Source organism: Phragmites australis, chromosome 12 (assembly GCF_958298935.1).
Source record: "Phragmites australis chromosome 12, lpPhrAust1.1, whole genome shotgun sequence".
In the NCBI taxonomy this organism is placed as follows: domain Eukaryota; kingdom Viridiplantae; phylum Streptophyta; class Magnoliopsida; order Poales; family Poaceae; genus Phragmites; species Phragmites australis.
Window position 1 is genome coordinate 30420503 of NC_084932.1, and position 11439 is coordinate 30431941.

At 44.8% G+C, this 11439-nt stretch overlaps 2 protein-coding genes across 2 annotated transcripts; one reads left to right on the forward strand and one right to left on the reverse strand.

Annotated features, from left to right (window-relative positions):
• Positions 1-1148: 1148 nt before the first annotated feature.
• On the forward strand, positions 1149-5263 carry LOC133887160 (uncharacterized). Its single transcript, XM_062327103.1, has 7 exons — positions 1149-1463; positions 2236-2427; positions 2516-2788; positions 3181-3283; positions 4029-4147; positions 4243-4410; positions 4546-5263. Exons 1-7 carry the CDS (start codon positions 1149-1151, stop codon positions 5125-5127), a joined length of 1752 nt encoding a protein of 583 aa, XP_062183087.1. The 3' UTR covers positions 5128-5263.
• LOC133887159 (F-box/LRR-repeat protein 3-like) lies at positions 5191-9088 on the reverse strand. Its single transcript, XM_062327102.1, has 7 exons — positions 8148-9088; positions 7327-7449; positions 7110-7214; positions 6554-6953; positions 6330-6459; positions 5944-6238; positions 5191-5858 (listed from the first exon to the last, which is right to left on the reverse strand). The coding sequence occupies exons 1-7, from the start codon at positions 8793-8795 to the stop codon at positions 5589-5591; spliced, it is 1971 nt and encodes a 656-aa protein (XP_062183086.1). The 5' UTR covers positions 8796-9088; the 3' UTR covers positions 5191-5588.
• Positions 9089-11439: the final 2351 nt, after the last annotated feature.

Consider the following 11439-nt stretch of genomic DNA (forward strand, 5'->3'; position numbering starts at 1 on the left):
CCCAAATGTCCCGATTTCGGGTCGAGTGTGGGGTGGCCATTCCTCCCCCTCTCCTTTTGCGGCTCATGTGCGGTGCCTCTCCCTCCCTGGCTCCTCCTCACCTGCGGCCGGCGGCTCATGTCACCATTGGATTTCAGTAGCGGCCGAAAATAATTTTACATCTGATAAGAATTTTAAAACCGAGTCAAATTTGAAATCTTGAGTTTGGGACAAATGACTTCTCACTCCAGCTATCCCTTGCCACCCTTAGTGGTGTCCCTGAACATGCGCAGCAGAAACATGCAGCAGCAGGGATCTTCAGACTCGTACCAGTGGAATATCCAATTCGCAAAGCATAGCATTGGCATCCTGCAGTGATACCCTGCCATGGGATTCCCGAAAACGCCCTTTGCTCAAAAAAAGAAGAGAAAAGCATGCAAGGTGATACGATTTATTGTATAGCATGGTCTCTATGCGTTTGGCACAAACGATCATTTTCTAAGTTTGATTTTTTAAAATCAGTGTGTTTTCAATTCAGCTTGCACAATATCTAATGCAAGGGTTATTTGCAGCAAAAAAGTGTGCATGAGGTTAGTTTGGATGAAGTACAAAAGTAAGAATCATGACTATATCATGGGTAGGGCCCTGGGGTACCAGTTTCTTTTTCGAGAATTTATTCTGTTTTTATTTCGTACTAGTTTATTGGTGAACTTGATTCATATTTGTACCGAAAGCTCGAAAGGTAAGAGAAATTGTGCGAGATATTGAGTGAACAACCATTGAATTAAAACCGGAGAGATCAGGCAAGTATATGCTCTTCGCCGAAAGATAAAAAACAAGTATACGAACAAAAGTGATAAACAACATCAAAAAAATCAAATATTTTTAGCAAGTTTATTTATAGATGTGTGATAAAAAAATCTATCACGAGAGAGTCATGTGTAGTGGTGTATTCATATATATCATCTGTGTAATCAAGAAAAAATACTAAAAAATAGGACATGAATTTACATGATATGACGACTAAGTCCGATATCCGATTCCTATTACGTATCACAAAATCAATTTTCGTAAACTTGGCAATGAGGGGCAATTCGGTCCATCCGTCCTTAAACTCCTCCCACTTTTAGGCGTCCCGCCTCCCGGCGCGCATTGCCGTCGATCGCAGAATGGGGGCGGCGAAGGGGGTGGCGTCGGCGGCGGGAACGGCGGCGCTGGTCTACCTCGTGCTCTCTGGGCGGCTCTCCTCGTCGTCCGTCGACGGCGCGTTGTCCGAGGCGGAGGTGGTGAGGCGGCGGCGGCGGCGGGAGGAGGAGAAGGAGGCCAAGAACCGGGGGGAGAGGTGGCCGGAGAGGGCGCCGGCGAGCTGGAGGGAGGCGGTGGCGGTGGCGGCGAGGACGGCGGGGTTTGCGTACGCGGAGACGCTGGGCAAGTGGCCGCTTGGGGACATCGCCTTCGGGATCAACCACTACATGCGCATCCAGGTGATCACCGCACCATACGACCACACCGACGCGTGCGTTCGTGCTCGTATTGCAGTGCCGGCTCTGCTTACAAACCATGAAGAAGAAAAAAGAAATGATCTTGGGTGTAAAACATGCTTAATTGTTCCTGCAAGTTCTTGTGTGTGCCGAGAAAAAGATCAAATGGAGAAAAAGATTAGATCTTTTTGGCGTGATTTCTGAATTTAGGATGTAATAGAGTAGCAGGAGTTTTCATCTTGCTCTGCTCTGCTGCAATTTCTCTCCTTTTTCTGGTTTTTGGGGGCCGAGACTTCAGGTTTGGTTAATTTGTTTAGAATACCTTTGGGATTTGATCAATGCATGAGGCCTTTCATGGTAAAAGGGGAGCTGGGAACTGAGAAAGGTGGTCCATCTTGGTGATGGCTGGCCTTGACATGTCTTTCTCGTCAGAGAATCTTTTTATTTGAAAGAACAAATTGGCATCCTAAAAGGTTAAAGGTTCATTGTTGAAGGGTTGTGTTCCTAATTTCTGAGATTGATCAACGCATGATGAGTTAATGCATTTTCTTAATGTAGCACTGAAAAAGTTGCTAAGTGGTGCATGGTATAATGATTCCTGTAGGAACATCTAGCTTCTGTTGCGGTTATTTTCGAGGTATTTGATGCCAAACAAAACATATTTTGTCAGCTAACATGTTGAATTAACAGCTCTGAAGAACTGAACAAAGCTAGGTTCCCTTGTGAACTTTTCAAAGTATTGAATACGTTTTCTCTCATGAATGATTGTATTCAGGGCAATCTGCAGCATGAGTTCACTGGTAGCAATTGTGTGCCCCTGGACGGTCCTGGAGTAAGGCAGGAGCTGATTGGACTTCTCAGATACCTGAGGCTCTGCATCTTCTTCTCAAAGAAACCATATGAAGTGTTTCTAGAGTTTGGTGGGTATGGCCAGAATGATATTCTCATAAGGAAGTCTAAGGCAAGGGTATGTATCACCCTGAGTCATTTTGATGCTTTTTTCAGCACAGATTGCAAATGGAGATACCTTAATAGAATATTGTGATTCCATTCAGCTTATGAAGCCTGCATTCACTGTTGTCCGCGATGAAAGCACCAAATGCTTCCTCCTTTTCATTCGGGGTGCGACCAGCGCTAAGGATCGGCTGACAGCAGCAACTGCTGCAGAGGTTCCATTCCATCATTCCGTGTTACAAGAAGGCCGTAAATCCAACTTGGTGGTTGGACATGCGCATTGTGGAATGGCTGCAGCGGCTCGTTGGATTGCAGATCAGGCCATTCCCTGCCTCAGCAGAGCAGTCGAGCAATTCCCAGATTACAGAGTTAAGGTAATTTGTCAAACTTTTTTGACCCTCTTCAAGCGTGCATCCCATTTCTCGTGATGCCAGGAAATAAATAAGTACATTGCAGAAGACACACATGGGGTTTGATTTTTTTTTATCTTTTTGCAAAACAACACATGGTATTATGATAATAGTAGTTTACAGCAATTCTTGGTCTATTTTGGTTAACAGAGAAAAATAATCCCTTTGTAGTCAGGTGGTTTAGTTTCCAAGACCCTACTCAGTGAACCTAGTACGAGTGATACCCTCTTAAGCGATCAATATGGGAATAAGTTAACAACAAAGTAACACATGTGAATCTAAAGCAATGTTGACTAGTTTGTTGAATCGAACTTTTTTCTGGCTAACGAAATCGTACCATTTTAATTTCATTTTAGATCATTGGGCATTCAATGGGAGCTGGTATTGCGGCGATCTTAACATACATGCTACGTGAGAACAATAAGTTATCATCATCCTCATGTATTGCCTTTGGACCAGGTACTGTATTCAAGTAGAAACTAAAATTTGACCATTGAACACATGAATATCAAGAAAAAATTATGGCATGCTATTTTACTAATGATGGCACACTTCACTGCTGCGGATTGATGGCAACACTTTACATTGATATAATTTCCTAATATTGGAAGGCAAAATAACTAAAAAAGTATTGTGAAATGAAGCAAGTAATGCCCACAATACGACAATAGAGTCTATCGTTTATTTGGTAGCAGCAAGCATAAATTTCCATGACAAAGACATCATTCCTTTTTTCGTTGCAAGATGTGCCATATAAATACCTGTTGCGAGAAGCATAGCATTGTTATGGAAAGAGTCAAGTTAGTTTAGGCAAATTATCTAGTTGGTTAGTATTAGGTAAGGAATGTTATGGAAAACAATCAACAGATTAGTGCCTTTCTTTTATTGTTAATCTCTCTATAGATAGAACTTTTCATGTTTTGGAGTCTTTAGCCTCTATATAAAGAGGAGTCTAGTTTGTAATAGGAATCAAGCAAGAAGAATTCAAAAAGGACTTTTGCCCAGATAGTTAGATCAGAGCCTCTTCTCGGCGAGAGAAGCCCGACGATTAGAGGATGATCTGCCCTTGGCATCGAGCAGAGCCTCTAGTCTATAGGAGAAGCCCGGGATTAGAAGATGATTTGCCCTATCTTAACCCTTGTATCCAATGTTTCCTCTGGTTACCGCAATAAGCATTCTAATAGTTAGAAGTGCTGCTGTCCAGCTGCTTGCATGACCTGGGACTTGGCTGAGTCGGGCAAAGAATTTGTTACCACTGTTGTCAACAAAAATGACCTGGTGCCATCTTTTGGCAAAGCTTCAGCCGCCAACCTTCGCACAGAGGTATCTCATGGCCACCAAATTCCAAGTAGTGATGTCTAGAAGTATATTTAAAAGTGTTGAAGCATTCCATGGCAGTTATTGTCAAACCTTTGCAGGTTATGGCATCATCATGGGCTCCAGATCTCCGGGAACAAATTCAGAGGACAAGAATCTTAGGGTTTGTAAATCGCTCCGTGAGTTTCATGCGATCTCACATTCCTTTTATATCCGGTCCAGGTTCCAAGGTTGCAGACATCAATATGCTTCTGTCTCACACTTCTATGGTATGACAAATATATTCGTTCAAGCACCACGTTCTTTGAACAAATTGTTGCATTATTGGTGCAGCCAGGCTCAATAAGACATTTTTCATCATTGTCATTTCTCATGCGCTGAGTTGATTCCTCTTGCCATCCCAGGATGAGCCAAAGCTTTCAGCGGACGCGCGTGCCGCTGTGAAGCAACACTCTGCACCGTCTGGCCGGTCATGTGTTGCTGCAAACAGGCAAACTCTGGAGTCTTTGGTGAACCCCAATCAGGGCATTGCAGCACTGATGTCAACCTATGCTGGAACTGATCAAAACACTGACAAGCCAACGTCAGGAGAACCAGCCTCATGCTCTCCTAAGCAGTTTGACCATCACAGATCAGATAGTGAGGAAACTGACCAGGAGGAGAAAGCAACGGATCACGAACACATGGAGCAGCTTCTGAAAGCCTTGCGATCGTCGTCGGCCACCTCTCGCCAGCTATACCCTCCCGGAAGAATCATGCACATGGTTGTGTTGCCAGCAGAGGAAGAGCCGAGCACCGGTGAGCAACGCCACCAGGATGAGGCAGTTGCCATCTATGAGACCCCTCGCAGCATGTACGGTAGGATCCGGCTGGCAAGGTCCATGATCAGAGACCATTACATGCCACGGTACATCGAGACAATGGAGATGGTGATCGAGAAGCTTGGAGAGGATGACGACGATGACACCGATGATCGGTTGGGCTAACTGAACCAAAAAAAGAAGAGGAAAATATTGATAGGCAGCATCCGTATTGTACATGTCACGGGATATGGTTTATGACTTCATGGCTTCAGACTAGAACCAAAATTAGTTGCATAGGATAGTGGCAGCCATCACAGGAAGAGCTCAATTATCAGCATCTGTTGCTGAGACTTGCTGCAATGACTGGTGTTATTTTTGGCTGTGTAGTAGTCTGCACAATTTTAAGTGAGGTAGGCTACAGATGATGTTTCAACATGGACAATCTACGGTAAGTTTTGCGCATTGCATAGCAGGACAAGTGTTGTGGTCACAACTATAAGCACTTTCATCTCATAGAGCATCTGCTACATGGTCTTGGTTTCTTGGCGCATGGAAGAAGAAGCTGGCCCCCGTTGCCGATCATCTTCCTCCTCTGATCCGAAGGATGACTGTTCGCCTGATTGATTCTCCGACCCTTCACAAGCTCAACCCTTGTAGACGAGGGGCTTGTCGATCCACCGGACGCGGCAGCCACAGGCCTGCAGCATCTGGAGCAGCTCGGGGGAGAGCACGGACTTCAGCCCGCCCAGCATCTTCAGCTTCTTCAGCCTCCCGCAGGCAACCCACAGCGCCATCTCGAACCCTTCAATGGAGACCCAGGAGAGGTGAACCATCTTCACGTCCTGAAGGCACCTCAGGGAGCTCAGCAGATGGCACAGGCCCAAGCCTGTGACTTGGCAGTACGATATATCAAGCTGCAAACAAACAAACAAACGGGATATCAGGTTCCTGCAGCTCCGCAGCTGACACAGAGAAGCCAAAAGTTGCTGAGTGATTCACTTGTCTGAGGTTTTGGGAGTATCTCGCAACAGCCCAGAGGCTAGTGTCATCAATCGAATAACAGCGCTTCAAGTCCAGTTCTACCAGGCTAGTGCAACCAATGGCAATAGAGCTGATTCCAATGCCCGTGATACGCACTAGGCATCTCAGCTCAAGGTTTGTGAGCTCCTCCAGGGAGCTTAGATGCTTCAAACCAACATCAGTGATTTGGGCGCAATAGCGTAGGTTTAGCATCCTAATCTTCTTGCAGCCACGAGATAAATCTGCTAGTCCATCATCAGTAACAGCACTGCAACTGTGAGAAGAGAAACACGCGCACTTTAATCTTGGAGATCAATGGTTATCCAAGAAGTAGTTACGAAACCATATATATAAACATCAATTACCGATATAGATCAAGCTCCACGAGTTTTCCACAGTTTGAACTAATATAAGCAAGGCCTTTGTCGGAAATACTTGAGCAGAGGCCAAGCTTCAAGACTAGCAGTTCCGAGCACCTCGCCAAGTGCTGCAAAGCTGAAAATGTGGGATCTCAAACATTGAAGCTCCAATATAAGGATGAACTTTTATAGGAAAATAAAAACAGAAGAGATTGGTATCTTTCAGTTACCTGCATCATTAATACGGCAATCAGTGAGGTCTATCTCCTTAAGATGGGAGCAGAGGGTTGCGATTCGCTCTAGCCCCTTCTCACTTACAAAAGGGCAGGACTCCAACCTGAGGCACTCAACCATTCTACAGTTCTCGGCGATTGCAGCAAGGGCATCATCCGTAAGGAGATGGCAGCATGTGAGGTCAATAGTCCTTAGGTAGTTGCAGTGAGCTACAAGTGATGCAATCCCATCATCTGTAATGCCATGGCATTTGCTAAGGCCAATCTCCACCAAACTCTTGCAGCTATCACCAAGAGCCAGTAGACTAGAGGCAAAGATGTCAAGGCCATCGAGTCTCAATACAGTCAAAGTTTCCTTTATTGTTAATAACTTGGACAGGAAGCAAGTCTCTATCTCCTGTAAGTTTAAAGCAGAGGGTGAACAACCACTTGAAGTGGGAAATCTACTTGTTCTTTTTCCTTAAATCAAATAAGATAGTTTCATCCTTTAAATCAAATAAGAGATTTTCATCCTTTGTTTCCATAAAGCAAAGAGAAAAGGAACTCCACTCACATGCAAACTGTGTCCAGCATGTATTTTTTGGAGAAAACTTTGACCGTCTATGAGTGAAGCTAAGCCCTGGGAAGTCACATGATCACACCTTGATACATCAATACTCTGGAACAGATAGAGTTGAAAATCTAATAAGTACCAAAGTTTCGAAGAAAAGTTGACACCATAGTGTACAAAATGAATCCATACAAGGTCTGCATCCTTGCAAGGTGATTACCTGCAGCGAGTTGCCTGCGCTTAGCATTTGTAGGCCATCATCATCTATAAACAAGCAGCTGACCATTGCTAGGTCCTCTAGCTTCTCAAGAGTGGAGAGTGATCTAAGGGATTCATTGCTCACCTTGGAAAAACAAGAGAGAGAATTCAGCATTCTTGGATTTTTAATAAGAAACAATCAGAATTGTCGAGCCCCATTACGTATACATTGTAAACCAGATAGCAGGGACAACATGTCTGTGTATTCAAATGGGCAAGTGAACCGTACGCTAGTTAAGTGAAATTTAGTCTATGGTGCACCAAGTTCCCAGATACAACCCAAGTCAATCCCAAGGAAGTACTACTGAATTTTCATGTTCTAACATCGCAAACCAAAATGCATTGAAAACACTGAGCAAGCAATATCAAGATGCTAAGCATTTCAGATCACAGAAAACTCTAACCACATTGCCTCAAGCTAAAACATTCTTGCGGGGCATCATTTTCCATTTCTAAGAAGGATACAATTTTTAACAAACACTGTAGCAACAAGGAAATGCACAAAGGTTTGCCCTTTCCAGCTCATTCCATTCACACATGCAAAAATGCATGAAATATTCGCAAGGAAGCTAGCCCAAACACTAAGAAGTATCATGACTTCTAAAGAAAATAGCATCTTACAAACAATGCAACCTTTCTCACTCATTCAGGTCAAAATTTACAGTTCCAAGATTCACTTTCAATTACATCGATCAAATCAGGCTCAAGATCTTTCCTACTCCTACTCTTATTACTAACAAAATAGTCAAATGGCCAAATACACATTGAGATTGAGAATGCTACCTTGAGGTAAGAGATATCAACGCTCCGCAGCTCGCGGCACTTCTTGGCGAGCAGCTCAACGCCGATGTCGGAGATCTCGCGGCACCACTTGACGCTGAGCCTCTCGAGCCCCGGGCACCCTACGGCCACCTTGGCGAGACCCATGTCCGTCACGGCGAGGCACTTGTCCAGTGCCAGCTCCCTGAGCCCCGCCGCGGCGGCCACCGCCGCCATCTCCCTGTCCCCGGCCGCGACGCAGTGGGACAGGTCCACGGCTTCCAGCCGCGGGCACGCCGCCACCAGGACCTCGAGCCCGCGCCACCCGACCCCGCTTGCCCGCGCGAGGCTCACGCGCCGGATGGGCATCCCCAGCTCGGCGGCGGCGGACAGAGCGGCGGCGAGGGAGGCGTCGTCGAGGCCGGCGCACGCGGAGAGGTCGAGTGCCTGGAGCGCCGGGAACGCGCGCAGGACCCACGGCAGCGCCTCACGGCGGAGTGGGCGGGCGGAGCGCCGGGACGCGGCCTCGGCGCGCGCGAACGCGCGGCTGACGAGGCGGCACGACTTGCGGTCCCGCGGGTCGCGCACCCCGGACAGCGCGTGGGTGAGCAGGTCCAGCGAGAGCGCGTCGACGACCGCGCCCGCTGCGCTGCCCCTGGGATCCTGGCTCATAGCGGGACGAGATCCGATCCCGTCGAGCAGGTGGCGGGCGCGCGAGACTGGCTCGAGGAACTATGACAGTATGACTCTGAGGGGGTGGTTGGTTAGGTGAGAGTGAAGAGGAAGAGGAAGGGAAAGACGGCGATGACGGGGCGGTGGCTATCGGCGGCAAAGAGGGTTGCGGTGGCGGCGGCGCAGCCGAGGCGGCGCGGCATGGTAGGTGGAGAGAGAGACGGAGCTGTGCGTGCAGGAGTTATCGTTTCGGCGGAGGGAGGGGAAGGGCATTGTTTTGTTTTTGAATCGTGGCTGTGAGCTTCTACAATCCGAAATTAAAATAAACATATACTAGTTCTTATCATAATTTTTTACAATTCACTTATTAAATTGTAAGAATTAAAAAATTGGTTTCTCTCAGTATTTTAAGAATCACAATTAAAAACTTTTTATAATCTATAATTTACAAATTGCTTCTCATAATCCCCAATTTAAAAAGTCGTCTAGACACTAAAAGTGTTAGTGGGTCACTGGCAGGTGGACCCCCTGTAGCGGATGACGAGGCGATGGAATTTGTGTGCGTTTTGAGGGTGGGTCTGGAAACTAGTGATATTACAAAGAGGACTACTATGCAATTTACTATATTTTCTTTTCTTATGGTTCTGTTTGGTTTGGCCGAACTCTAGTTTTCAACTTTACATCAGATGTTGAGATTATAAGTTAAAATAAAGTAGTTTAAATATTTATTTTAGCCTAAAGATAGTTTATCTAAACATAATTAGTATACTCATAACTCTAGTTTTACGAATTTCTAAAGTTAGAAATACCTAGTTGCAAGAATCCTTAAAACTGAAGCTCTACCAAATATACCATAATTTGTCGCAAATGTTAGGCTTGTTTGCTCGAGCTGCAGCTCCGAGCTTTCGGTATTAGAAGCCAGAATGCTGTTGCATTATCAATAAGCAAGGCTATAGAGAAGTGGGGAAGCTCAGATTAGTCGGGTGCTTTGATCTCTAGTTTGTTTTTTACTCTAAATAAGCTAATCGGGCTCTGAAGACCCAAGGTATTAATTAATTTTGATTAACTTCAGCGAAGAAGTTAATCAATCTATCGCAGGAATTGTCTCTAAGACAAGTCGTTGCCCTTATAATAATGTTGTAGATAGCCCTGAACAGGATGCATTTTCACATATGGCCGAGTGGCATAGCATATGGTTGTGGTGGTTTGGATTTACAGTTCAAGTCCTTCCTTGTTAAATTAAAGATACATGTGCTCGTGTATTCTCCTTTGAGGTTCAGATTCTAAGAGAGAAAAAGAGACAAATCGAAATAAAGGAGTTGCTAATTTTCAATCAGGTGAAAACAAAGGTATATTTCATGTATATGTAAACGAAATAAAGCCATGAAAACGAACCAAGTCCTTATCCGTAAGACGTTATTTGTTCAGGGATCGAGAAGCAAAACAGCGACCCAACAACCACCGAGAAAGAAGATTCCTTGTAAGATCCTCTGGCTCGTAGCAGCGCGGCCGTGCGATCTACCCACCACCTCGCCCTAACTGCAGGTGGGTCCGGGTCCCACATGTCAGGCCACGAAGCGACGAGGCCACTCCCGTTTTCCGTACGATCGGTTCGTGGGGCCCACGGCGTGGCCGCCCGTACGCATTCAAGGACGGCCGTACCTGCCGCCGGCCGGGTTGCTCCACCCCTTTTTTTTTTCTTGTTGTCAACTGTGAGTAGAGTACTCACCAAGTTACCCTCGTTTTTTCTTTTTACTTTATCGCACATGCAATTTTCTTTCTGTTTCTACGTGATTTGAATTATTTATGCAGTAGTTGGATTAGACCGCTGACATACTGATCGATCGGACCAGGTTCAATGAATCTAGCTCGACTTTGCAAATGGTAGTCTTACTCATGACTAGGACTGCGAACGTGCTGGTAGCACGGTGATAACGCTCCACTTGTGAGCCGAATCGATGAGTCTATGTTTGCATTTTTTTTAAAGGGGAGGAATGATTTATTTTGAATAGTTTTTGATATATGTAGATCATAAGGAGAACTAGTGGAGTTGGGAGCTTGTGTAATTCTCTTCAGTAGATGTGTGTATAGTTTGTAGATCTTGAGTGTGTGTGAAGTGTACGTGTGTATAGGGTAGCATGTGTTTAGATACTACACTTGTAACTGATGCTGTGATTTAAAAAAAACTCATGACCAGGACTAAGAGCTTGTTGGTTTAGATTTACTTTTAGCTTTTCTAAAAAACTGTATTTTGGTTTTTTCTGAAAGCTACTTTTAGATTTTAGCTATTGTCTTTTACAATAAATTTTTAACTTCTCAGCGCATCACTTTTTAGAAAAACTACTCGCAACTAGTTTTTCAACTTCTGAATCATTTAACTAAGGCTTTTTTTTTACTTTATCACACATGTAATTTTCTTTTTGTTTCTACGTGAGTTGAATTCGTTATGCAGTAGTTGGATTAGACCGCTTGATGCTGATCGATCGGACCAGGTTCAATGAGGCTAGAGTTTGCAAATCGCAGCCTGAGAACTTGCTTAGTAGAGTTCTAGTTTTAAATTTTTTTGAAATTAGTTATTTTTAGTTTTAAGAATTTTTAAGTTGAAGTTGTGGAAAGATTGATGATATTTAGTTAAGTCATATTT

Bases quoted from the DNA above. Each gene is read 5' to 3' on its own strand.
- LOC133887160 (XM_062327103.1), top strand. From the start codon at position 1,149: ATGGGGGCGGCGAAGGGGGTGGCGTCGGCGGCGGGAACGGCGGCGCTG. The intron at 2,428-2,515 runs GTATGTATCACC...GATTCCATTCAG, and splicing joins TAAGGAAGTCTAAGGCAAGG to CTTATGAAGCCTGCATTCAC. The intron at 2,789-3,180 runs GTAATTTGTCAA...ATTTCATTTTAG, and splicing joins TCCCAGATTACAGAGTTAAG to ATCATTGGGCATTCAATGGG.
- LOC133887159 (XM_062327102.1), bottom strand. From the start codon at position 8,795: ATGAGCCAGGATCCCAGGGGCAGCGCAGCGGGCGCGGTCGTCGACGCG. The intron at 6,954-7,109 runs GTGAGTGGAGTT...TTAAACTTACAG, and splicing joins ATGCTGGACACAGTTTGCAT to GAGATAGAGACTTGCTTCCT. The intron at 5,859-5,943 runs GTGAATCACTCA...GTTTGTTTGCAG, and splicing joins ACTCCCAAAACCTCAGACAA to CTTGATATATCGTACTGCCA.